The sequence below is a fragment of the Falco punctatus genome, assembly GCF_963210335.1.
Source record: "Falco punctatus genome assembly, chromosome: 13".
NCBI classification, from domain to species: Eukaryota; Metazoa; Chordata; class Aves; order Falconiformes; family Falconidae; genus Falco; species Falco punctatus.
The window spans coordinates 14,298,527-14,321,015 of NC_137593.1; the positions used below are offsets into that span (position 1 = coordinate 14,298,527).

Below are 22,489 nucleotides of genomic sequence, written 5' to 3' on the forward strand. Positions count from 1 at the left end.
TCCCCCTTGCCCCGGCGCCGCGATGCACACGCCTGCTTTGTAACTCTCCCCGAGTTCCAGATCGGCCCCGCACCCCGGCACAACCACCGGGGTCCTCTGGAGCCCTGAAGGAAACCCCGGGCCGCAGCCTCAGCAGCGCCCCCAGCAATGCCTTTGCCCTGCAGCGGCCACGGGCAGCGCCAGCCCGGCGCCACCCGCCGCGTTCAACGGGCCTGGCCCGGCCCCGGCCCCGGCCGCGCCTGCGCCGCCCCCCCCCGCCCCCCCCCCCCCCAGCAGCAGGCACCGTCCTGACGGCCGCGCAGGGCTGCGGTGAGCGGGGCGCTGCGATGCGCGGGTGGGCGAGGGCTCTGTCAGCGGGGTGCGGCCCCCTCCGGGGTGCCGGGTGCTGCAGGGGTTTGCTGAGCTCCCGGCGGCGCCCCGGGGGCGGTGCTGGGTACCCCGGCACCCCCACCGCGGGGAGCTGCGACCCGCCGCCGGAGCTGGCCCGGCGCTAGCAGAGCCCCGGGGGAGCGCGGCGGGCGGGGACCAGCGGGGCGCGGCTGGCGGGGACCGGCGGGGCGATATGGCGGGGGCCGGGCGGTGCCGCTGGCTGCCGGCCCCGGACGGCCTCGCCCGCAGCCCGGCGCTTTCGGTTCTTGCCCGCGGCGGCACCCCCGGCCCCGCAGCTGCAGCTGGTGCCGCTCCGCGACGCTGCCGTGCCTGGCCCTGACGGTGTCCCCTCTGCCACCCCCTGCGCGCCCCAGGCCTCCTGTGCCTTGCCCCGAGCCGGCCCAGCCAGGGGGACACGCGTCCTGACCGCGCGCTGCCGGGATGGCAACCGCCGGCCGCTGCGACCCCCAGCCCGGGGACCTGATCGAGATATTCCGGCCCGCGTACCAGCACTGGGTGCTCTACCTGGGGGACGGGTATGTCATCAGCGTGACGCCCATAGGTAAGGCTGGCGCAGCCCGGCGGGGCGCGGAGGGGGCTTTGGGGGGACCTGGGAGGCTCTGGCTCCCCCCGTGGGCTGCTGGTGGACCCCAGTGTGTGTAGATGGCCTCTGCAGGAGCCAGCCAGAAACCCCGCTGAGGTCTTAGGGGAGCCAGCCTGCCCTGCCCGGCTCACCCCGGCCCTGCCCCCCCCCAGAGGAAGGGCCTTCAGCCACGCTCGCCAGTGCCAGGTCCGTGCTCAGCAGAAAGGCCCGGGTGAGGATGCAGCTTCTCAAGGACGTGGTGGGAAACGACACCTACCGCATCAACAACAAGTACGACAGCACCCGCACCCCACTCCCGGTGAAGATGATCATCAGGCGCGCAGAGAGCTACATCAACCAGGATGTGTCCTACGATGTGCTTAGCAGCAACTGCGAGCACTTTGTGACACAGCTCCGCTACGGTGAGGGGGTCTCCGACCAGGTAAGTGACATGGGGTAAACCCCCATGCCTCACGGGGACCTCCTTGCTGCTCCATGAGAGGCTGTGAACCAGGGCACAGCCCGCAAACAGCACGGGGACAGCAAAGCACCACCAGGTGTGGGTTCTAAACTGTCACCACCTCTGGCCTCACTGGAGACATAGGACCAGGAGGCTCGCTACGGTCTGTCTGCACCCTGGTAGCACCCTCGCGCTGAATGCCATAGCCTAAGGCTAAATGCCTGGCTGTCACCCCTCCTACTTATGGGCAGCTGTCTCATTCATTTAATTGCCTTGATTATCCCTGCCTGCTCTTCATTAGCATACCTGGCAGTAAAAAAACCTACCACCTCATCGTGTCTTACTTCCCCTTTACAGGTCAGACGAGCGGTTGGTACTGCTGGGGTTGTAACAGCTGTTCTCGGTGCCGTCTCCATGCTGGGCTTGGCCTGGAGCAGATCCAGAGAGAAACACTACTGACGGGCCAGCGGGGTGAGCTTGGAGCAGAGCAGGGAGCCACCGACGGGGAGTTTGTGGCTGCAGCTTCACTGAAACTTAGGAACAAGTGTGCTGCGCTTGCCAAGAGCAGCACTGGCCTGTTTGCCATATCTGCTTTTATTTCATTGCCTCTGATTTTTGTGGTAGTTTGGGAGTGCTTGCAAGCAAATTCTTCATCCTCACACACCCAGTGCTCTGCTGAGGGCTTCCTGTACAGATCCTGCTTTTGTTGGCTGCATCCTGTAAATTACTTCCTATAAATAACCTATCTTTTCTTCTACTTTTGATTAAAAAACATTTTACATATATTTATATATATGAAAAAGCTTTGCTGAGACTTTATTGTGTGTGTTACAGCTGATGGCCTGTGGCAGTGGATAAGCCCAGGTTCCCAGGCCTGCGACAGGGCAGGCAGGGCATGCACTGTGTCCCGGAGCCTGCGCAGGTGGTACCTAAACTGAGCTGCTTCTGCAAGGGCAGGAGGCACGAAGGAAGAGCAGGTCTTACAGGCTGTATCCCTCAGTGTCCTAAATAACTGCTGTGGCTTTGGCATGATGGTGTTAGCTCAGTTTTCTCTTGCCTGGAAGGCATCCTTTTCCCTGACTCCTCTGACTCCCTTTGGGAGCTGCAGACCCCCAGAAAAAGCCCAGCCAGCTTTTTCTCTGGCAGCTATTTGTTCTGCACTGAGGCCACCGCGCCACTGAAATTTCCCTCTTTGTCCCTGTAAGTGCATTCTACTCCTTGGGCTACCAAAGCACTGAGGTTTAAAGAAAGACCACCATGGATTGAAAGGGCAGCCAGGAGCCTTTGCTGCCTGGAGCTGGGGCCGTTGGCTTTTCAGTGACCAGAAGTTGAATTTAAGCAGTTTGTAGCCCCAGCACAAGACTAATCTTCCTCCAGCCAGCAGGAAGACAAAGCCAGGATCCCTGCAGTGGGCAACATTCCTGGAGAATGAGCTATTGCTACGCCTGTGTGCCCCATCTCCAAATCCACAGAGCCTCGCTATTTCCTTGTCACAAAGCTGACATGAGGCTTTTCTTAGAAGAAAACTGTTTTGAAGAAATGTGGTTTGTTTTTCTTTGCCAGGAGTATCTATCTTACATGTTTGGAACCATGTTATTTGCAGACCACATGTGTTGATCCTGTGTTGATTTTTGGCACAGTCAAATGCCTGGACTGTAAGAAGAGATGAGAGCACAAATAGCTGTCAGTAAGAGGCTTGCTAATTATGTACATAATGGGATCAGAAGCTTTTTTTAAACATCAGTTGATTCAGTGTTTGAAAGAACGAAGCCAAGACTTCTGGTCATATTTTGTAGTGCCCTCTTTTTGAGTTTAAATAAAGTTCTTCTTTTTTTAATATGGGAAAACATATAATAAAATTGAGCCTGACAGTCCTTTTTTGCTTCCTTCAAATGTAATCAAAAGTGGTTTTGTGGCTAAACTAATTAGGTGGTTGAACAACTTGAAGAATAAAGAGGAAGCACAGAGGGCCTCAGCCTCTTGCACCTGTCCGGCAGCCGCGTGCTGGAACGCGTTCAACCCGCCGCTTCTTGGCGTGACCTAGTTAAAGCAAAAAGCCAAGGCTTAGCTCTTCTTTTCTGCTGTGTGACACCAAACCTGAGCTAGGACCTGCAGTAGCAGAGCATGAACTGGGCTGGGGGGCAGGGCACGGGGGGATATGTGTGCAGCAGCTGTGCTGTCCTCTGCCTTTGCAAGTTTAAGTGGGGCACATCCTCACCAGCCTTCCCAGCCTGGTCTTACAGCAACCTGTGAGCTTTAACCTTTCCTGTACTCAGAGCATTATGCCTGCAAGAACTGGCAAGGGAGACCTGGGTGAGCATAGCCTCATGCACCCTCTCACATCTATAATTCACTCTGGGTGCAAGAAAACTGGAATTACTTCATCTGGGGAACTTCCCTGCAGCTCTTGGAAGCTGCAGCGTTTCACTGAGCACAGGGTATTGCAACTGTGCGCTTGCTGCTCTGTGTGGTCAGGATTAGGTCACTTATTATGGATTGCCTTCGCATCAAGCCTGATGGATGCAGTGACATGGTTTGACGGAGCAGTGACTGAAACACAGAGTGAGCATGACGTGGAGCAGCAGAAGCCGTCACTTTGCTGTATTCAGTATTTTTGAAGCTTTGAAGATGTTGGCAAGACCTGAGACCTGCTGTTGCCATGGAATAGAGTCAAGGCTGTAATTTTACCAGCAGCTGAGAAATTAATCCTTGCCTGTGCTCCAGGGCACAGCCAGCACAGGCCCAGCCTGCCCCTGAATGGATGGGTTTGTGCAGGGATTTCAAACACCTGAATCTGGTGCACATCAAAGGATGAAAATCTGGGATGTTCAGTGCAAGCCAGGGAAGCTGGTAGCACTGCGTAGCCCCGGGCTTGGCTGCAGGGTCTCACCTAGTCCTTGTCACTGTTTTCATAGGTGGGGTTAATGTAAGCTGCTTCCGTGCTTTTTGCTGCAAAGTCTTTTGTGTTTACAGGAGGCCAGCTGGGATCCTTCTGCAGCATCCTCTGCCATTTTCGGTACTGGCTATTTGACTGGTACCCAAACCAGGCTTTCAGCAGCAGCCAGAGGTGCTTGTTCTGCAAAATAACATCCTGCAGAGTGACAGTACAAGGTCAATGCTGTTGCCCTTCACTGGAAGGGAGGGCTGCTTGGGGACAAAATGCTATATGTACAACCCCCCTGAGCCCCATGGCGCTGGGCGGCTGTGTGTGCACCCCTTCGGTATCACGGTTGCAAATGCCACCTTCCTCATCCACAGGAAGGCTCTGCTCACTTATATCAGGCAACACTGGTCTCTGTTTAGCTGAAGGGGATAATCAAGGCAAGGTTCTCCTCCTGGGGCTGTGGGACAAGCAGGCACTGCTGCTCCTTGCAGGGGACAATACCCAGTGCTGGCTACAGCCAGCCTTGACCCACAAAACACTTTAGAGCTTAGTCATTACTGCAATATCCAACAGCACAAGCCAGCACAGTCTCTGGCCCGATCGACTGTAGGACAAGAGGGAAATGGCGGTTTCAAAATCACGGCCAAGTGCCTGACCCGTGCTGTGGTCTACTCCCCTGCAGGCTCCTCCTGGGCAGCTGTGCTTCAGCTCGCTCCCTCCCTAAAGGCTTAAGAGCTGTGGTCTAAATTATCTCGTGGGCTGCATAAAAAGGATTTGATTGACACACATCAAGTCTTAAGGGGGGGGAAAAAAAAGCCTGAGGGCTTATGCTTCTGCAGGTGGGAGAGTGTGGCTGCAAATAGGGGTAGAAAGACCTGACCAGATGCTGCTCCTGTGCACTCCAGAGAACAAATGCACTCACCTCTGTAAAAAAAGATACACAAAAAGTGACCAAGAGCATCAGTAAGACGTAAACTCTCCAGACCACAGGAGTACAAAGAAACTGTTGGAAAAGACATGAACAGCAATTAGGTTTAAATGTCTTGCCAAGATTTGCATCTGTTCCTAATGATTTGAGAAGCTAACATTTTCCCAGTGGCAAGCACGAGGAGACAATAATTCCTTGTCACTGAAGGTTTGATGCCATATTCCCCATAGCACAGAGCTGCCTTACTCAGATCAAGTGCCTGGGGTAGGATCTGGTGCCCAAATACTTATGGGGAGGGGCAGCTAATGCACAACGTGCGGCTCCTCTCCCTCTGCGCATGCTCACCCTAATGCCAGGCCTCCACCCAAATCCGCCCCGCACAGGATGGCCAGGCATAAGCCACAGGGCTCGGCCATTCCTGATGTTGAGCAGCACAGCTGGAGGCAGCTGCCTGCCCTGTGCCCTGGCTGAGCACCAGGGAGGACCACGGCAGCCCGGCATGAGCTCATGGTGCTTTAGGAGGAGTGGGCAGCAACGATCCCCGCTGATCACTTCTCTGGCCAATGAGCATCCTCCAACAGGCAAAACCACAGTCCTTCCTATTGTGCTTTTCTGTTAGGAAGAAAAGCTCAGCAAGCTATAAGCACTTTTTCTTCTCCTGGTTGCAGCCAGAGGAGGGGGGGTTACCTCATTAATCAAGCCTTTGTCAGAAGGATGTTAGAGAAGTTTGAAAGGGCTGCTCAATCAGAGCAGTAAATTAATTTCCAAGATGACCATAGCTGTAGCTTCTGCGTGCTTAGCTAAAGAGCCAGAAAAATACGTGGCATGAAAAGGAAACCCACGTTTCGTTTGTGCTTACCTGCATGGCACTGTACACAGCATCCATGTCGGCCAAGAAGAGGAAGAGGCAGGTTGCAAGCTGGAGGGTCAGAAGGACTGAAAATACATCTAGAGAAAGAAGAACATTTGTGGCCCTGGGAAGGAAGGAGGTTGGTGACCAAAGTCTGCAAATATGCTGATGGCACACCCAAATGCTAATGATGTAAAACTGCCCTCATGTAAAATGCCTTGCTTCCCCCCCCCCCCCCCGTCCCCCCCCAAGAGAAGAGCTGTGGAATTCAAACTAGAGGAGCTACTCCCCAGCAGCCTGCTGCAAAGCTCACCACCTACACTATTTTTTCTTGCACAACTGATTTGGCATGTTCTGATTCTTACACAACCACAGAAAAGTGCCTCGAAAGGGCACTGCTGTGAGCTACACCAGCATCTCTTCCCCTGCGCTTGCTCCTCCACGTGCTCATCTCTATGCCTGGGCTGCAGGCAGCAGAGGCAGCTGCTTGTTCTTGTGGGCTGCCCTCCCAGGGAGGGCCATGCGCTTCTGTGGCTGACAGGGTGCAAAGATGGGCTATACCTGTGCCTTTCACAGGAAGGGTCTGCCTTTGCATCCTCTTCCAAAGGAGCAGGAGGACACAGAGCAATGGAAAATGGCTCAGACATCTGGAGGTGCCAAACTCCTGGCGATTACCAGGAGCTGAGCATTTTTAAACTATCTGGAAAGTTGGGTCAATAGCTCCCAATGGCCTCCTGGCAACCTTCTCACTGCCAGGGAGGAGAGGGGAGAGGGTTGAGCAAGGGCACTGCCCTTTGCTTCCTTCTAGGGACTGTCCTCAAAGAGGGGTAAAAGACGAAGAAGCATGTGGCACATTTCTCAGCTGACAGAGTCTTCTGTCCCACCTCAGGCTGGCTGCTTGCAGGGCAGCATCTTTTTGGCCTCACCTGTCTTCTGCAGATGATCAATGCTCTGCGAAATGAGTTTGGGACCTGCCTATTATCAAAACCCCTAATAAAATCAACTCTGCTAAGATCAAGTGAAGTCCTGCCCTTTCATCCATGAGCAAAAAGCTGCAATTGCAAAGGAGCTATCAGTCAACTGGTAGCCAGAAGGGCTAAATCATCTCTGCAAAACTCAAACAGAAAAAGGAAGGTTATTGTGAGAGGATTTTGGCAGTGATACTATCACAGGCTTTTCTCTCTCACGTCTGGGAATGGAAGGCAGGCAAGGTAAGACCGTGAATCTCAGAGGAACTGGTTTTGATGTGTGTATTTCGAAACAAATATATCTGATCCTCATATGCTCTCTGTGTTCACAATAATATGCAGTTCTGCACTAAATCCAGCCCATCACTTTCTGGAAAGCACCTATTTTCCAAAACCAAGATGCAGTCTCCTTTCTCAGCTCTGCTGCCTCTTATCTCAAGGAAGAAGCTAGCATAAGCAGTACTTACTGTGCTTTTTTGAAATGGAGAAGTAGGAGTTCACATAGACCAACAATTATTTTACATGCCAGGAACTGCTGTGGGTACAGAAAAACCCACAGCATCCTTTCCCTTGCAGACTTTTCTGCCGGGGTTATTTTGAAGCAGCAACAGGAGCCTGCAAGAGGACGTGCTACACCAGGTCTACTCACAGTTGGTGTAGATGGGTTTCCGGAAGGGGTTTCCCTTGGAAAAGATGAAGGCCACAATGATGCAGTTGATAGAACAGAGTGGCCACAGTGTAGTATCTTCGTAACTGAGGACAGTGCTCTGGGCACCACTGCTGGTACCATTTCCCCCTGGACTGCTGGAGGACACGGTCTGGTTCCCTGGAGAGCAATGTCTGTAAGGTAACACCCAGCACGTTGTTCCTGCTCTCTCCAGCAACAGTCAGCCGCAAGCAGCAATTCCCTCTTCTTTCCAACCCAGCCTACTGTAGCAACCAGGCATCACACACAGGAGTGAAAACCGTACATTAAAAAAATAACCACAACCACCCAACAAAACAAAACCAAAAAATTCAGCTTAATTTTCTGGTCTGCACCAAAATCTCGGCTCTCAGGTGGGCAGCGATAGCAGTGTTTGAGACACAGCTATGAGGCTGCATGCCCCAGCTGCCTGCACACTGCTCCGGCACACACACCCTGTGATGCATCCATGCAGTGGCAGGGGAATGGTCCTGGCTGAGCCCCAGCATCTGGGAGCATCCCCACTGAAACACCTTGCTGGGTCTCCTGCCCTACTGGTTCATTTTTGCTTGATGATATGCTGGTCATTAATATGTGTTATAATATATATATTTATATAATACATAAAATAATTTGGCTCTGGAATATGGAGAGACTTTTTACCCTTCAAAAACACAGAAACAAGAGGGCTTCTGGCCTCGCAACCATTTTTTAAGCCAAGTTGGATTTCAGAAAAGCCTGGCCCCAGGGCTGTTTATTTCACGGACAAGCTGTGCAGCCAGACCCAGGGAGAAGGCAGCAGAGAGGAGTGGAGAGAGGCCACCCACCCGTTCTCACAGGCTCCCCACACCGCTGCCCCAGCACCACCTGACCATGCCAGGGATGGGTGCCCAGTGTGTTTCAGAGGCAGCATTTGAAAAACACACGTGGGTTAGCCCTTGGACTGGCCCTTCAGATTTCAGCGTGGCATCTGCAGCAACTTAATTTTGTCTTAGCAACACTCTACTAAGTATACACAGAGTTGGGGGAGCGGGGGAGGAACTGTCCCATTTGGGTCCTGCACCATGCCCAGGCTGCGGTGAGGCTGCAGTGTCCCTGCACAGCAGCAATGTCCCTGCATCTGGAGATCAGAGACAGAAGGAAGGACTTACCTCTGGCTGGCCAGCGCCACGTACCAGGGCTGCTGCTTCACCAGAAGGAAGCCACAGGTTTGCATGATTGTGGTAAAGCACACATTGAGGATGATGGAGAGCAGCAACGGAGGGGAGATGAGCTGGCTAGGAGGGCGATAAGGTGCCAGTTTTGGATAGGCTTCAGTCAAGCTCACTGCAGAGAAACCAGAGGCATTCGCAGTCCGTGGCAGCCCAGCCTGCCAGCACCCATCCGTGTCTTCTGGGCAAGCAGAGCCACACACAGACACCCCCCTCCCCATCCACTCATCACAGGTGAAAGCTGCAAAGCCTGGCCCTGATAAGCAGGCAAGAAATGGCTTTGATCTCTGCTATTTTCTACCTGAACCTTCTCTGAATCCCCCGCTCTGGAAACCACACAGAGAAGAAGGGGAATAGCATCCCACCCATGGGGTTCTCCATGGGAGTCCAAGAGCCACACTTGGTCTCACACCAGGAATACACAGGAGAGCCAGGAGCTGAAGTTACACTGAGCCCCACTAGCAGTCACCAGAGCAACTGCTTCTCTTCCAGTCAAGTCTCACACCCAAACCCTGTTGGTTACTTACAGAGCTCTGCCACTGTGTTTGCAAAGGACTATGAGCTGAAGCCCACGCTCTGGGCCCTAGGAATTGGTCTATCATCAATGGTTGTGGTGTTACTGACAGCAGAGCTTGGCTTCTCCTTTTAATTTTTATCGGGAAATTCAGTCAACTGTTTACACTCAGACTCTCAAACAGACATAGCTGGCTTCCCTGAGCTGCTTACTTGTCAGGCAAACCAGAAGGGTAATGAACACATCTTGTATCAGGTACTGGTGATTCCCAAAGATTTGCAGTTGCTGGAACAAAAACAAAGGCAGCACTACCTGAGAACGGATGACAGCTTTGACAATAAACTGTACCGTGCAATGCTGTTTCAGAGCCATGGCATGCCAGAAGCAGCTGCCTCACAGCCCTGATGCAACCCCCTGAGGACTAGCAAGGCCAGCTTGCCAGCTGGGTCCCACTGAAGCCCTCACTGATTCATAGCACTTGTGGGTGATCCAACATTTGAATGTGGCATTTGCATGTTTTTCTACCCTTCTTCCAGCAGATACCAGTGCCCCCTGCACCACTTTGCACAGGTCACGGACTCCCAGCCCACAATAACAGCAGTGACAGCCAGAGTTTCACTTTGTGCCTGGTTTGAAATGTCTTTGGGTAGTTGCTGCGGCCAATCTAGTGGCTGGGGAAGGTGTTCCCACGCAGTGACCCACCAGCAGTCCCTGTCTCACCAAACCTCGGCTGCACCTTGCAGGTTCACAGCAGCTCGCTGTGTTTTTTGCTCTTCGCCTTCCGTGGGACTGTGCGCAGAAGGTGCCCATGAACTGAGGCAAGAGACGTGGCCCAGAGTAAATCCATACATTAATTTCCTTCACTGTTTCCCTTCTTTGTATTAAAATTTTAAAGGATTCATCACATGCTGGTGACACACAACAATAATTCTTCCTTAACTACTCTGCTTCAACTGCCTGAGACTTTTATTTTTCAAACTGCATTTCCAGCAGAGAGAGGCAGCTGCTCTCCCAAAGCCCCCATTTTACAGCAAGTCCTGCTCCGCCTCTGGGCCTCCATCCCCAGCTAGGCAGGACTCTCTCCCTTCTAACTCCCTTTCTTCATTTGAAAGGGGTGAAGCTCAATCACTGAGCTTTCCCCCCGATTCTGGGGTCCCTACAACCAATCTACCCACCGCTGGTAGTTGCCCAGCTTTTCACATCTTTGTTATTCCTTGAAGCCCTGTATGCCTTTTCTTCCCTGCCGAGCAACACCACTAAAGATAAAAGCTTACAGTGAGCATAGTGCATCAGTAAGAGATGGGCATGAAACACTTACCCAAAAGAGCAGAGCGGTACCAACAAACTGAATCAGGCCGTAAAGGGTCAGGTATTTAACCACAGCGAAGGAAGAAACCAAAGCAGCTCGACCTTCCCTGCTCGAAACACAAAACAGAGCTAAACCCCCCACTTATAACCACAGTATTGTGGTTTTAGCGCTACAGATGGTTTCTGCTTTTAGGATCTGTGTTTAGGATCTCTAAGAATAGAAAACCATTCTAATTCCATAGACAAGTATTTTGGCCTTAAGATACTGCAGAGCCACTTAACCACCCTTCATCTGCAGTGGGTTTTTTCTTTGGTTTTATTCTGCAGCTACAATTTTAATACCTGGATTAAGTTGCTGTTGCTTTTTCATTACTAATTTGCTCAATATTTCTGGGAATCAAGCACATTTCTACACAAACAGGTGTCTTTGCATACATTTGGTTAAATGGCATAATTACTGGTTGCTCCGTGACTATGTGCAGCACATGGAGATATATATGTATTAAAGTAATGGCAAGCAAATCCATTCCGTGGTCACTGTTATACTTGCCCTTTCACGTGACGCTGCTGCTTTGCCTGTTCCAAAAATATCAGCCACCATAAGCAATACTCTCCCAAAACCACAAAAAAAAAACTCCCAGCACTTGAACTTGAGTATCAAAACCAATTCAAAACCCCTGCTCCGTTTTATATAGTTACTGAGGACCTAAGTCTGGTTTCTCAGCACCTTTGAGAGCAGCGCATGCCCACTCGTCACCCTGCACGCTGAGCCCAGGCCAGGCAGCAGCACCCAGCAAACTCACCTGATCAGCTCTGGCACACACCGCACGCTGGGGGTTCGGGAGGTGAAAGGCGAGGACACAGATGCCTCCTGCTCTGACAGCGATATCCCTGCATGTGCCGCTTTCAAAGCCTGAAATCCATGGGAGTCAGAAGGTGGAGAGAAATCCCTCCCACCCTGCACAACATGTTTACTGGTGCTTTACAAGTTTTGCTTCGAGTAATCGAATTGCTTTGTAATCGATCTTCCTCTATTCTGTGGCCCAGCTGATCTCATTTTCCAGATATCTTCCCTTCCCTGGAGCTTAAATATTTCTTTAGTTCATTTAATCCCATTATACCTACTTACAATCCTTTGAACCACCGTGTATGCTGTTTGCCACACTGGAGTTTGTGCATATCTCTTCTGTTAAACACTCTGCTAAACTATGTAAATTACCATTTTATCCTCTTTCTATTGCTTTCAATCCCCAGTTCATATTTCTTTTATTGTTCTCTTATGAAATCCCCGGCCTTGACACCTCTGGTTTAGTGCTCAGGTGTTGGCAATGGACAACTTTTACAAAGCAAGCTAATGCATTATTATCAAATTATATTATGATAACATCCTATATTATTATTGTCTATAATTTACCAGATCGATTATAATATATAATAGATTTTGATAATAGGTAATATAATACTTGTTTTTATGGCTAAGACCCTCAAATATGCAATTGTATAAGAAATGCGTAAGAAAAAGTCTCTTGCTCCTGTTTCTGGGAGAAAAAAACCCAAACAGTAATCCTCTGTTATCGTGTGTGTTAGTATTTAAAAAAATGAGTGTAGTTAGTATTTTACAGTGATGCACTGACGGAGCACACCCACGGGCTAACTTGGGAAATGCTGGTGACAAGTGATGTCGGGCAGCCTCTCATCACAGCACTCCTTAGGCTGAAAGAGAGGAAATTTAACAAGAATGGGAGATGAGCTGCTACGTACCCCACAGTCATTGGTGCCATCACCACACATACCCACGTAGTAACTGGTGGATGAAAAAGAAGGAAAACAGATAAGCCTTGCACGTAGCTGATCCCATGGTTGAGCACCCGCTGGCTTAGCCCCAGTGGGTAAATCAGGGCAGGGACTCATGCTGGCCCTGGAGAAAGCAGCGTCTGTTTCCAGAGGACAAGTTGCATATGGGGAGAGACTGGGGCAGAGTACCCAGAGAAAAATTAGGATTAAGGAAAGGAAAAGCTGCCATTTGATTCCAGACAGCATTTTCCCCTTAGTACCCGGGGCCACAGGAAGAGAGCAGGGCATGCACGTTTGCGGCAGCTCCCGCAGCTGCAGCTTGGCTTTTACTGGCATTTTCCCCTCGTCTGTCTTTGTAGATGCAAAGACACAGGAATTGCTGAAATAATGCAGCAGCTCCCAAGCCACCGCATGTGAGGTCGCTCTGAGAGGGCAGGAAACTTCATCCCCAGAGGAAGCACCTCATCACCAATAATTGTTTCCTTTTCAGAAAGGTGCCACATCTTGTTTATGCTCAGCAAGTAATATCCATAGCTAGCATGAGTCCTGTTTGGGGAAGGAAATATTTCCTAATGGGACCTGGAGGAGCATCCTTTGGGTCAAACTCCTCACTACGGCAGGTTGTTTTCAGCTTTGCTAAAGCCGCAGCCCGGACAGCCCCAGCAGCTGTGCAGGAGTTGCTGGGGTTGGGGGTTATTTGTATACGCAGGGCTCTGCCTCTGTAGTTTTCTCTCAGCCTCCTTTCTTTCTGCCTTCTACATTGCACTGGAAAGAAGCAGTGGCTACGTCTGAGTGAGGGGTGCAGGCTCTCCTGATGCACAGGGATCCCTGTAGGGCAACTGGGAAAAAGGTGGCCACAAAGGATGCAAGCAAGGGTCGTGTGGGGAGGAAGGGAGGTTCGGCAAGATGGGCCTGGGGCAGCACTAGCTGGGACAGTCACACTTCAAGAAAACATGTTATTGGTTTGGTTCAAAAAGGAAAAAAAAGAGAACCTTACTCAAGTTTCTGAAACTCTTCAATGAGGCTGGACTTCTGCCCAGGAGACATCCTAGCAAAGACAGTCGCATTCACCAATATCTGCAGGGAAGAGCAACAGGCTGCCTTGGGCAGACATTTTTGCCTCCCTTGCTCGAGCGAGGTAGGATCAGGTCTCCCTGATGGGTGCCTGACATTTGTAAAATGCTCTAATCCTGTCTCCCAAACCCTGCCACGGTTTTACTACCCTTAGGGTTAGGGTTTCCTCTAACATCAGATTTATCTGCCCTGTCTTCTGCCTTGCCCTGTTCCGTAGGAGGTTCTGGGAAGCCAGCGACCACCACGCACTCCACAGTGCCCTTCGGAGCAGCCAGGCATTGTGTTTCCCAAGTGCAGAACAGATGGCTGATGACAGCAGCAATAACACTGCTCAGCCCGAGGTTTCTCCTTCCAGAAAATCTGGCCAGAGAGTATAAAATCTGAAAATCTGTCACAGCAGCAGCTAATTTATGGACTGGGTGACAGGAGTTGAAGATTTCTGCTACTAGATGTGGGTATTTTGTGTTCCTGATGCTCCTGCCAAGCCATTGCTAGCTATAGTAGTGGCACATGGGAATGGGGTTGATGTTTTTAATTAAACTGAAATTGAGAAGGTGACCATGGAATAACTCCACTGCGCAGCTGCGCGCAGCGCTGCAGCCACCCCTGTCGTTTGAGGCCTTAGAAGATGCTGAAAGCAAGCTGTTTGGGTTAAACCTCAGGCACAGTGGGAGAGTGCCCAGAGTTGTCAGAATCTGAAGTGACAACATTACTGCTACCGACAGAAAAACACCTTTCTCCAGCTGGAACACCACTGCCACTTAATAAAACGGGGAGGGCAAGTAAGAGCTTTGTTTCCTCAGAACTTACTTTTGGCAGCAAGCTGTAGAAGTGCTTTGTAATAACCTGATAGGACTTTCCATTCATTGCAAAATGGTAGTTGCAGGTTTCTCCTTCCAAGGTGATCCTTTCCTCTGTATTAGCACATATGTCCTAGAAAAAAGACAGCATTTATTCTCAGACTGAGGTCATAACATGCCATCTCACTTCTGCCTCATAAGCCTCCCACACCCAGCAGCCAGGGACACAGCCTTCTGCAGCAGCCCTTTGTAAATATTTACACCTGGCAGTATTTGATTTTCTAGCTGTGTTTCCACACGTAACTAATCCCTGTTAGCCACAGGCTGCTAGTTTAGACACTGAAGTCTGGCACAGCAAATAGTCACACAGGCAAGTGTGTATAATTGCATTAATTTGGAACGCTTCAAGCATGATTGAAGTGGCCACTACATCGGCAAATGTTGTTCTGAGCAAAGAATCACTGGATTAATTATTTCTCCCTAACACGTGCACGGCCCATACCACACCTCCATATACTATGGGGTAGATACACACTACCCCCCAGCTTTCCTCTGTTCTTCAGAGCTGCTTCCAAATCCCCAGCAAGGAGCAAGTTATTAGATATTAAGTTTTGTTAATTCCCCCGGCACTTGACAGCAACCACCCCTGGCTGTGCTTACATGGGGAGCTGCTGTGTTTGCTTTGCACCCTTCTGCCAGTCGCCAGGCAATTGAAGCTGGAGCAGAGCCCTCTGGTTCATTCGCTTCCACAAGGATTACTTTGCTGCCCGTGTGAACCATACCCGCATTCCTGGCCACCGTGACAGCTGTCTGCAAGTTGTCCCCTGCAAGGATAGCAGTGAGGCAGGCTCCTCACATCTACCACAGCATAGTGGAAACCCAGGTGGAGACCATGGGCATGCAGTGGAGGACGCTGGAGGAGTAAATCTTTCTCCTGCGTGCCTGGTGGCAGCTAGCACAGCTGCAGAAGGAACCTGGGGATTTACCTGTGACCATAACGCTTCTGATGTGGGCGGCAGCCAGCTCTTGTAGCACAGACTTCGTCTCCTGCTTCAGGCGGTTCTCCATCACCAGGAGGCCCAGGAACACCAGCCCAGACTCTGCCTCCTCTCTTGGAGGAAGGACAGAAACACACACGCTGTTTCCCATGAATGGCACAGAGAGTGAGCAGTTTTTGTTCATCAGGAAAGCCATGCTCAGTGGGAAATGCGTTTGCTCCACAGGGAAACACAACTGCTACAAGTTCGAGGCAAACAGCGCTCAACAAGCACCAGCATTTCTTCAGCTTCAGCCAAGCTGCTGTCCCACTACGTTACTGTCTCTAGGAAGGAGCAATACAGCAGAGATGCATGTGCAGAGAGGGACAGGGATTTGCAAGAACTGGCTGGCTGAAACCCACAGATTACAGCATATAGAATTTCTATTGCAGTCCCAACCTGTTGCCGTATAGAAGCACAATAACCAGCTTTCATTACCCTTTGAGAGCAGATTCAAAAATCCAGCTCAGTGAGCCTTGCAAGAGCAGTAGCAAAGCAAGCAAGTAACAGCGTAACCAGCATCAGCTGAGAGGAAGGCGTTATGTGGTCCAGCTTCCCAACAGGTTTCCTTCGGCAGGAGGGGAGGGAAAGGTTTGGGGCAGGTAGGAAAGCAACCCCACAGCAATACCAGCAACTCATCAGCACACGCTACCTCTCTAGGCTCCTCACATCCACATCCTTTCCCAGGTTTAGCACTTTATGGGCCAGGGCAATGACTCTGAAGCCTTGGCTTGTGTACGTGTTAAGCTCCTTTAAGAAATTAGCTGGGACTGTTTACAGGAAAAAAAGTTTTATGGTTAGAATACTCCATCCTTGCTGATTGCTTTTCTAGGGTTAAATGCCTGTCCTTTAAACTACCTTACAGTCTTAGTTACAGTACTATGGCCTCTCATAAAATTCAGCTGTTTCGTACCAAGGCTGCGTACCTGACTGCTCCAATAAATTATCTATGCGTCTGTTTTATACTTTCAAAATGCATGTTAAGATGGAGGTAGATAAGATTAATAACTAGGCACAGGACAAATGACTGACTTCATAATTTTGTCCTAAGCTTTACTGCATACATGCTGAGTGACTGCAGAAATTGTTTTTATATTTATGCTTTAATGTGAGAATTCTCCCAAATCTGAAATTTTCAATTCTCTCATCATTCCCGTGACTTTAAAAGCAAATAGTTCCTTTTAACTTTGCAGTATTTCATACTTACTGTGTACTGCAATCACAACTTTATAGCGCAGCACCTAATTATTCATTAAGCTGTAATCAATACAGAAACAATCAAGATGGGATAAGAGGAGCTATTTAGAAACCTGAGAAAGTGCAACATAATTTTGAAGACATTTTTCTTGTTGATGTTGCCTTGTTTGGAGGTTTGTGTCATTAGATCTTAGGTGGTTCTAAACTAAATATTTCCGTTTTCCCTTAAAACAGTTTTCACATGTTTTCAGGTCAGTGCCCTCTGAAATAACAAACCACAGAGCCACAGACCACTGGTACTGTGTTGGCTTGGCATCCTTTTGAAATGAAGTAGTCAGTGAATGTGACCTGAGTTTCAAGTTTGCAGACAAATTTGAATACAAACCTAGCATACAAAAAAGAAAAGCCTATGTTTACTTGCAGCGAGAGGACAGAAGTCTTGGCTTGAGTGTTAATACCAATTATCCTTAATAACAGTAATCTGCATGTCCAATCTCAGCAAGTTTTCCATTGCTGAGATTTAAAGCCTTTGCAAGCTGGGTCAGTAACTCCATGCTGAATTTACAGGGCAATAAATTAGGAGGAAATTTAAGAACTTGTACAGTACAACACACTTGCTGTGACACATGCAATTACCATGATCCTACATCTGCTCTGGGTATTTTGATGTATCGACGTTATTTCTGCACTATATCTTCAGCTGATGCAAGTCAGCTAAGAGATGTATAGCAGGTGAACCTCAGGCTGTGCATCTCACTAGCTGTTGGGCTGTGTGCATCTTTAAGTTACAAACAAACAATAAAAACTTGTTTGTAATATTAACTAATGACATTTAACAAGCCCAAGGCTTGTTTGTGGGAAGAGTCACACATGCAGCTGCAGTGTGGCCAGGGGAAATCTTTTTAGGATTTCAGCCCCAACATAAGCTCTGGTTTGCCTTAATTCCAAATAAACACTGTAAAGTTGCCCTTTCCCATTCTATACCGGTATCTTGTCTGCAAAAGCTGGACACTGTTTCTGGTGCTCCTTTCATGTACAGGTCATACTGTTCCTCTCCAATCTTCTGTGAAACAACAGACATTCTTTGCAGCCCAGAAGAAAAAGGGAATTGATGTAGGATTGCTATTCCTTCCACGGGAGCCTGGAAGAGGTTGGGAAAGTGAGATGTTATCCGAGTCACTGATTACACAAAGCAAATCCATTCTGAACTTCAGCTCATTTGAGTCTTTCTTGCTAAGGTGATTTATTATTACTGGGAGACTCTTTCACTTTCACTGCCTTAGGGCTATGGGACCAGATCACTGATTACAAGTTTATGAACCTTGGTCTCAGCAACTCTGTTGTTTTCCTAGCATTCTTCCCAGGAACCTCAGTGGTTTCCTTTATATTTAACTTGTTTCTGGGCTTTGTCCCAGCCTTTCTCTTAATAACCACATACTAATGCAATATTCCTGGATTCACAGTCCTGGGAACTGGAATTTCATGAGTTACAGTGACATTACCATGGGAACAGAGCAATCCTAGAAACAAGACTGATATCCTTGTTGCCACAGAACTGTCTTCCTGGTATTGCTAGCAGAAATCACACTCCTTCCACTGAGAAGAAGCTGGCTGGGTCAACATTTAGACTGGAAACATAACCATTTTCAACTGTCAAAACACAGCGCTTCCCAAGGGGCCTTTTAAGAGGAAAAGTGAAGCAAACACCTTGCTACTGGGGTTGCACAACCGCTGCCAGCAGGACTCACGGACCCACATCCATTCTTCTCAGTATAATGCCTTGTCTTTACTCACATTGCTTCCTCCTGCAGGCGGACTCACGCTCCAGATGTTTATCCCATTTACATGGTTTCTCTGCTTTAGTTTGCACTTAAACTGATTGTGCAGTTTTATTGTACCAGCAGCTTTTCAGAGTGAGGACTCAGAAGTCTGTACTTTTTATTAGTGCAAACAGAGTTGGAAATTAGTCTTTTAGATCAGTGAAGTTCTTTAGATGTCACTTCAGGAGCAGCATCTCCAATCAGAATTTGCTTTTCTGGTCCTACACTTCCAGGGGGTCTGTTTTGGGGGGAGATGCAGCACAATACCAGGAGTGGTTGAAAGGCATTTTGAAGCCACTAGCCCAGGTAAATGACTAGTGTCTGCGTGCTAGGAGTTTGCACTGGCTGCAGGTTGAAAACACATGATATTCATTCTCAGAAAGAACCGGACTTACTCTGCTGGCCTTCGGCCCTGGTTTAACGATGCAGATGCCGAGAGCCCCATCCTGAGCTGTGCTGGAGTCTTCTACCTCCTGTACAAGGAAAAGTGTTATTTCTGATACTTTTTTTTTTTTGTGGCTTCACACCTATATGTTTAAGCAGGGGCAGCAGCACATGGGAGCATGTTTCCCCCTTACTTTTGACATCCAGTTGCAGAATATTTTGTTATGATATAATAGGTCTTCCTATCCATCATCAGTGACAGCCTCCCTGCAGCCTTGTCCTTAGCAGAAGCCTACGTGGCCCTGCATCTTTTGACTTGATGAGAGTAAAAACCTGGGTCAAATTTTGTGATTTCTCTAAACTCAAGTTCTACAAAATTTTAATGTCATATCAATGATGAAAGGAAAGAGAAATAATTATCCTCATCTATCTGGTTTTATCTTCTAGTATCCTGTTTTGAAAAGATTCTTACTGATATTTGGTGCAGAAACAGGGTGGTAATTTTCAGTGTAAGATGTTTTTAACCCTCCAGCTCTGTTACTTTACATGCTGCCAAGGCTCATTCACCCTCATAGTCCCCCTTCTGCTACCATGTGGCTCTGCTGTTGCCTGCTCTTCCACAGGCGTGAGCACCAGCCTGATGCCTTCCCACAGTGCTACTGTAAGAGCTGCCATCTGGTTTATTTATTGATTAATCTCTCTTGAGCAAAAGGTTGAAGGAGAAAAGATGGCAAGGCAGTTAACTGCGGAGACCCAGAACCCCTCCAGGCTAGGATGTGGCAGGGAGAAGAGCAGCCCCTTTCCTTCTCCTGCCTCCTCTCACCCAAGCAACTCTCCACCCCTGAGGTTGAGCCGCAGGGCTCGATCTTTCACCCCTTCCCCAGGTCTCCCTGAGACTTGCTGTTCACTCAGCTGGAGGCTCCAGCCTTGGTTTCTCCATGGGGATATCCCTTTGCTAATCGGAGATAAGAACCTTTAGCATCAGGGCATAAAACCCTGCCTGTACATTTCCTCAGCTGACTTGTGCTCTCTGCACCATGTGGCCAACAGCATGGTCTGATCATTTGCTTCCAGCAAGCAGCAACCAGGCTCCCCCTCTGCTTCCCTACACTCCAGTGTTTCCAAATCAAATTAAGAGAGCAAATGCAGGCAGCCCCAAGGAAAATGATTGCTGGGCTATCAAAAAGCAGCCACAGTGCTGCAAATCTGTCAGGAAGTTTGTAGAAATAACAGCAAATTCCAGTTGATATGCCCAAGACTGGAAAGGAATTTCACCTACAGGCATGTATTTGAGCTTGGCTTGTGAGTAAACCCCCATGGGTCAGATTGGGGTTTTGGATGTGTGTGGAGAATGCAAGTCACATTACCCAGTGTGTGCCCTCAAACATTTTCAGGTCCAGCGGATCTCCCTGAATCTTCTTATCCAAAACAACCAGTGAATGACAGCTCACCATGGCTCCACACACAGGTCCCCAGGGCAGAGGAGTGTTGGATGGGAACTTATGGATTTTCTGAAACCTGATTAAAAGCAGAAGGTTAGTGGGACCACTTATGAGAGGGATGCAGAGGCACAAGTCCTCAGCTAGTGCACGCAGGTGCTGCTCTGCTGCACCCAGTGGAGCTGAGCCCAACACCTGCAAGCAACACACTGTCCTACCCATCCTTCTGGTTAACAGGTCAGATGCATTCAAGAGGCTAAAAAGTACCCGCTAATCAATTGGCCTGAGTTCAGCTTGATGTGAAGTAACTGAAATGGTAAAACACCCAGAGGGGCTGGCACAGGAGTCCTGCTTGGCTTTTGCTGTTTGGTGTTATGTCACAGCACTCCCCAAACTATCAAGCTGCAACAAGGTCTTTTACTGTCTCATACCAGCGTACTCTTCATGCCAGCCCCTCCTCAGCCTTTTCCTCCTCTCACCTCATCCAGGGCACACATTCTCCCTTCTCTTCACTTCTTCCTCAGATGCTCTCTCTTTATTGGCTGCCCAACCACTTACCAGAACAGCCACAGCTGCACCTTATCTACATCAGCCAACCCATAGCTGTATGTTATCAATATTAATTAACCCAGCCTCATTCCTTTACAGTGTTAGGCAAAGCAGAGGAGATGCTATTGGAGAGGAGAAAACTTGCAGCAGGGATCTCAAAGATGTTTGGCAACGGGCTGTAAAAGATTTGTGAAGCTGCAGCATGGAAAGGGAGTGCATCTGCTTGGGCTGGTGCTGTGCACATGCCAGGGTAGACAAGCACCGTCAGCCCACCCTCAGCACCTGCCGGAGCAATGCAGGAGAGCCACGAGGAGCCTGACCTTCACTTCCAGCTGTAGATTTTACATCTGCATAGCCACAGACACCAGATACTTGCCCCTCACACTATGGTTTTAAAAATGGGTAAGCTGGTTGACTTGAGTTACACCAAGGCACACTGCCAAAGATTTATGCCCCAATTTTTCTGCAGGCAGTCTTGAAGCTTAGTCCCACCTCGGCACCGCAGTACAGACTCAATGCACAAGTCTGGGCTGGCCGAAGGCTCTGTAATTTCATCATGGAAGTTATTTCTCAGAGTCCTCTCTTCTCACACACACATTCCCCTCTAAAGAAACTGGCTGGCTGACAAGCCACAACACTGCCTGTTACCATTTGGGCTGGCATGTTAAGGAGAAATTTAAATAGATTTTATTTACCTTTGATCACCACCAGCATCCCCTGTTACTAGCAAAGGCACAGTGAAATGAATCTGGAAGAGAGCAGTGTGACAGCTCCCAGCTCTATTAAACAGAACAATGAATCCGGGACCTATTGTCCCTCTGGGCCATCCAAAACTGTTCTCTTTCCAGCACATTATACCTTCTTCTCAGCCTGGTCATAATTGGCTTATTAATTAATACTTGAAAGACACTGTGAAACTGCTAAACATCACATAAAACCAACAAACATTTTTATCTTGTTAAACTTACAATAGGATATTTTGTAAGTTCAGTGAAATTCCCTTACTGTCATTGCCTGGCAGTATTCAGCTTAGCTGACAGCTAGTCTTATAATATGCTTTAAAACGTGAACATTTAAGAAAGTAATTATGCAAATAGGCTAATGAGATCAATGCAGACAGCAAGAGCTCCTCCTTGTGTTTTGGCAAGCCACCAGCACTGGTTCCCAGCTGGGTGCAGGTTGGCTGTGCCTGCAAAGAGAGCTTTACGTTTTGATACCTTACAGAGGATTTACTTTTTTTTTATTACATGAATTTATTCTCATACATGGATCCAGCTTTTTTCTGCTGCTTATGTGAGCAGACACTACCTGAAAAGCTACCTTGGTGTAAACCACTCTGGCACTGCCACAACAGTCTGCCTGCTGGTGGGCTCCAAGCCTGTCCAACATGCACCTACTCGGTGTGGCCTCCCTGATGCACTGGAGAAGGGCCAAGGAAAGATTGTACTGTGTGCCTGCGGTTTGGTCCCACTGGAAGGGTATTTTATTGGTTGACACTTATTAATTTCTTCTCATTAATTTGCATCAGATAATAATTTTCTCTCTATCCTTTGAGAAAGTATTGGGAATGTGATTTTTCTCCTCTCGCAATGAATTCATCCTTTCATTCATTATGGCACGATTATCTCTGTGGTG

At 49.1% G+C, this 22,489-nt stretch overlaps 2 protein-coding genes across 9 annotated transcripts in view; one reads left to right on the forward strand and one right to left on the reverse strand.

Annotated features, from left to right (window-relative positions):
• Positions 1–245: 245 nt before the first annotated feature.
• On the forward strand, positions 246–3,286 carry PLAAT1 (phospholipase A and acyltransferase 1). 2 transcript variants are annotated; one of them, XM_080410603.1, is made up of 4 exons: positions 246–309; positions 744–931; positions 1,126–1,394; positions 1,770–3,286. In XM_080410603.1, exons 2-4 carry the CDS (start codon positions 811–813, stop codon positions 1,869–1,871), a joined length of 492 nt encoding a protein of 163 aa, XP_080266729.1. In that variant the 5' UTR covers positions 246–309; positions 744–810; the 3' UTR covers positions 1,872–3,286. The 2 variants fall into 2 exon arrangements, with proteins under 2 accessions (XP_080266729.1, XP_080266728.1); XM_080410602.1 differs by lacking the exon at positions 246–309 and having other exon boundaries at positions 566–931.
• A 638-nt stretch (positions 3,287–3,924) lies between these two features.
• ATP13A5 (ATPase 13A5) overlaps positions 3,925–22,489 on the reverse strand; it is a 34,930-nt gene continuing 16,365 nt past the window's right edge. For 2 of the 7 annotated variants that reach the window (XM_080410587.1, XM_080410592.1), the window contains 17 exons: positions 20,234–20,384; positions 18,878–18,955; positions 17,647–17,803; positions 16,118–16,235; positions 15,415–15,539; positions 15,089–15,252; positions 14,439–14,561; positions 13,552–13,631; positions 12,522–12,564; positions 11,564–11,673; positions 10,771–10,867; positions 9,665–9,737; positions 8,879–9,053; positions 7,692–7,868; positions 6,084–6,198; positions 5,219–5,299; positions 3,925–4,503 (listed from right to left, as the gene is read on the reverse strand). In XM_080410587.1, coding sequence (XP_080266713.1) covers positions 4,303–4,503; positions 5,219–5,299; positions 6,084–6,198; positions 7,692–7,868; positions 8,879–9,053; positions 9,665–9,737; positions 10,771–10,867; positions 11,564–11,673; positions 12,522–12,564; positions 13,552–13,631; positions 14,439–14,561; positions 15,089–15,252; positions 15,415–15,539; positions 16,118–16,235; positions 17,647–17,803; positions 18,878–18,955; positions 20,234–20,384 — 2,068 coding nt within the window. In that variant the 3' untranslated portion in view covers positions 3,925–4,302. Of the gene's footprint in view, positions 4,504–5,218; positions 5,300–6,083; positions 6,199–7,691; positions 7,883–8,878; positions 9,054–9,664; positions 9,738–10,770; positions 10,868–11,563; positions 11,674–12,521; positions 12,565–13,551; positions 13,632–14,438; positions 14,562–15,088; positions 15,253–15,414; positions 15,540–16,117; positions 16,236–17,646; positions 17,804–18,877; positions 18,956–20,233; positions 20,385–22,489 lie in introns of those variants that run through there. The other 5 variants (XM_080410588.1, XM_080410591.1, XM_080410589.1 and 2 more) reach the window with 5 other exon arrangements.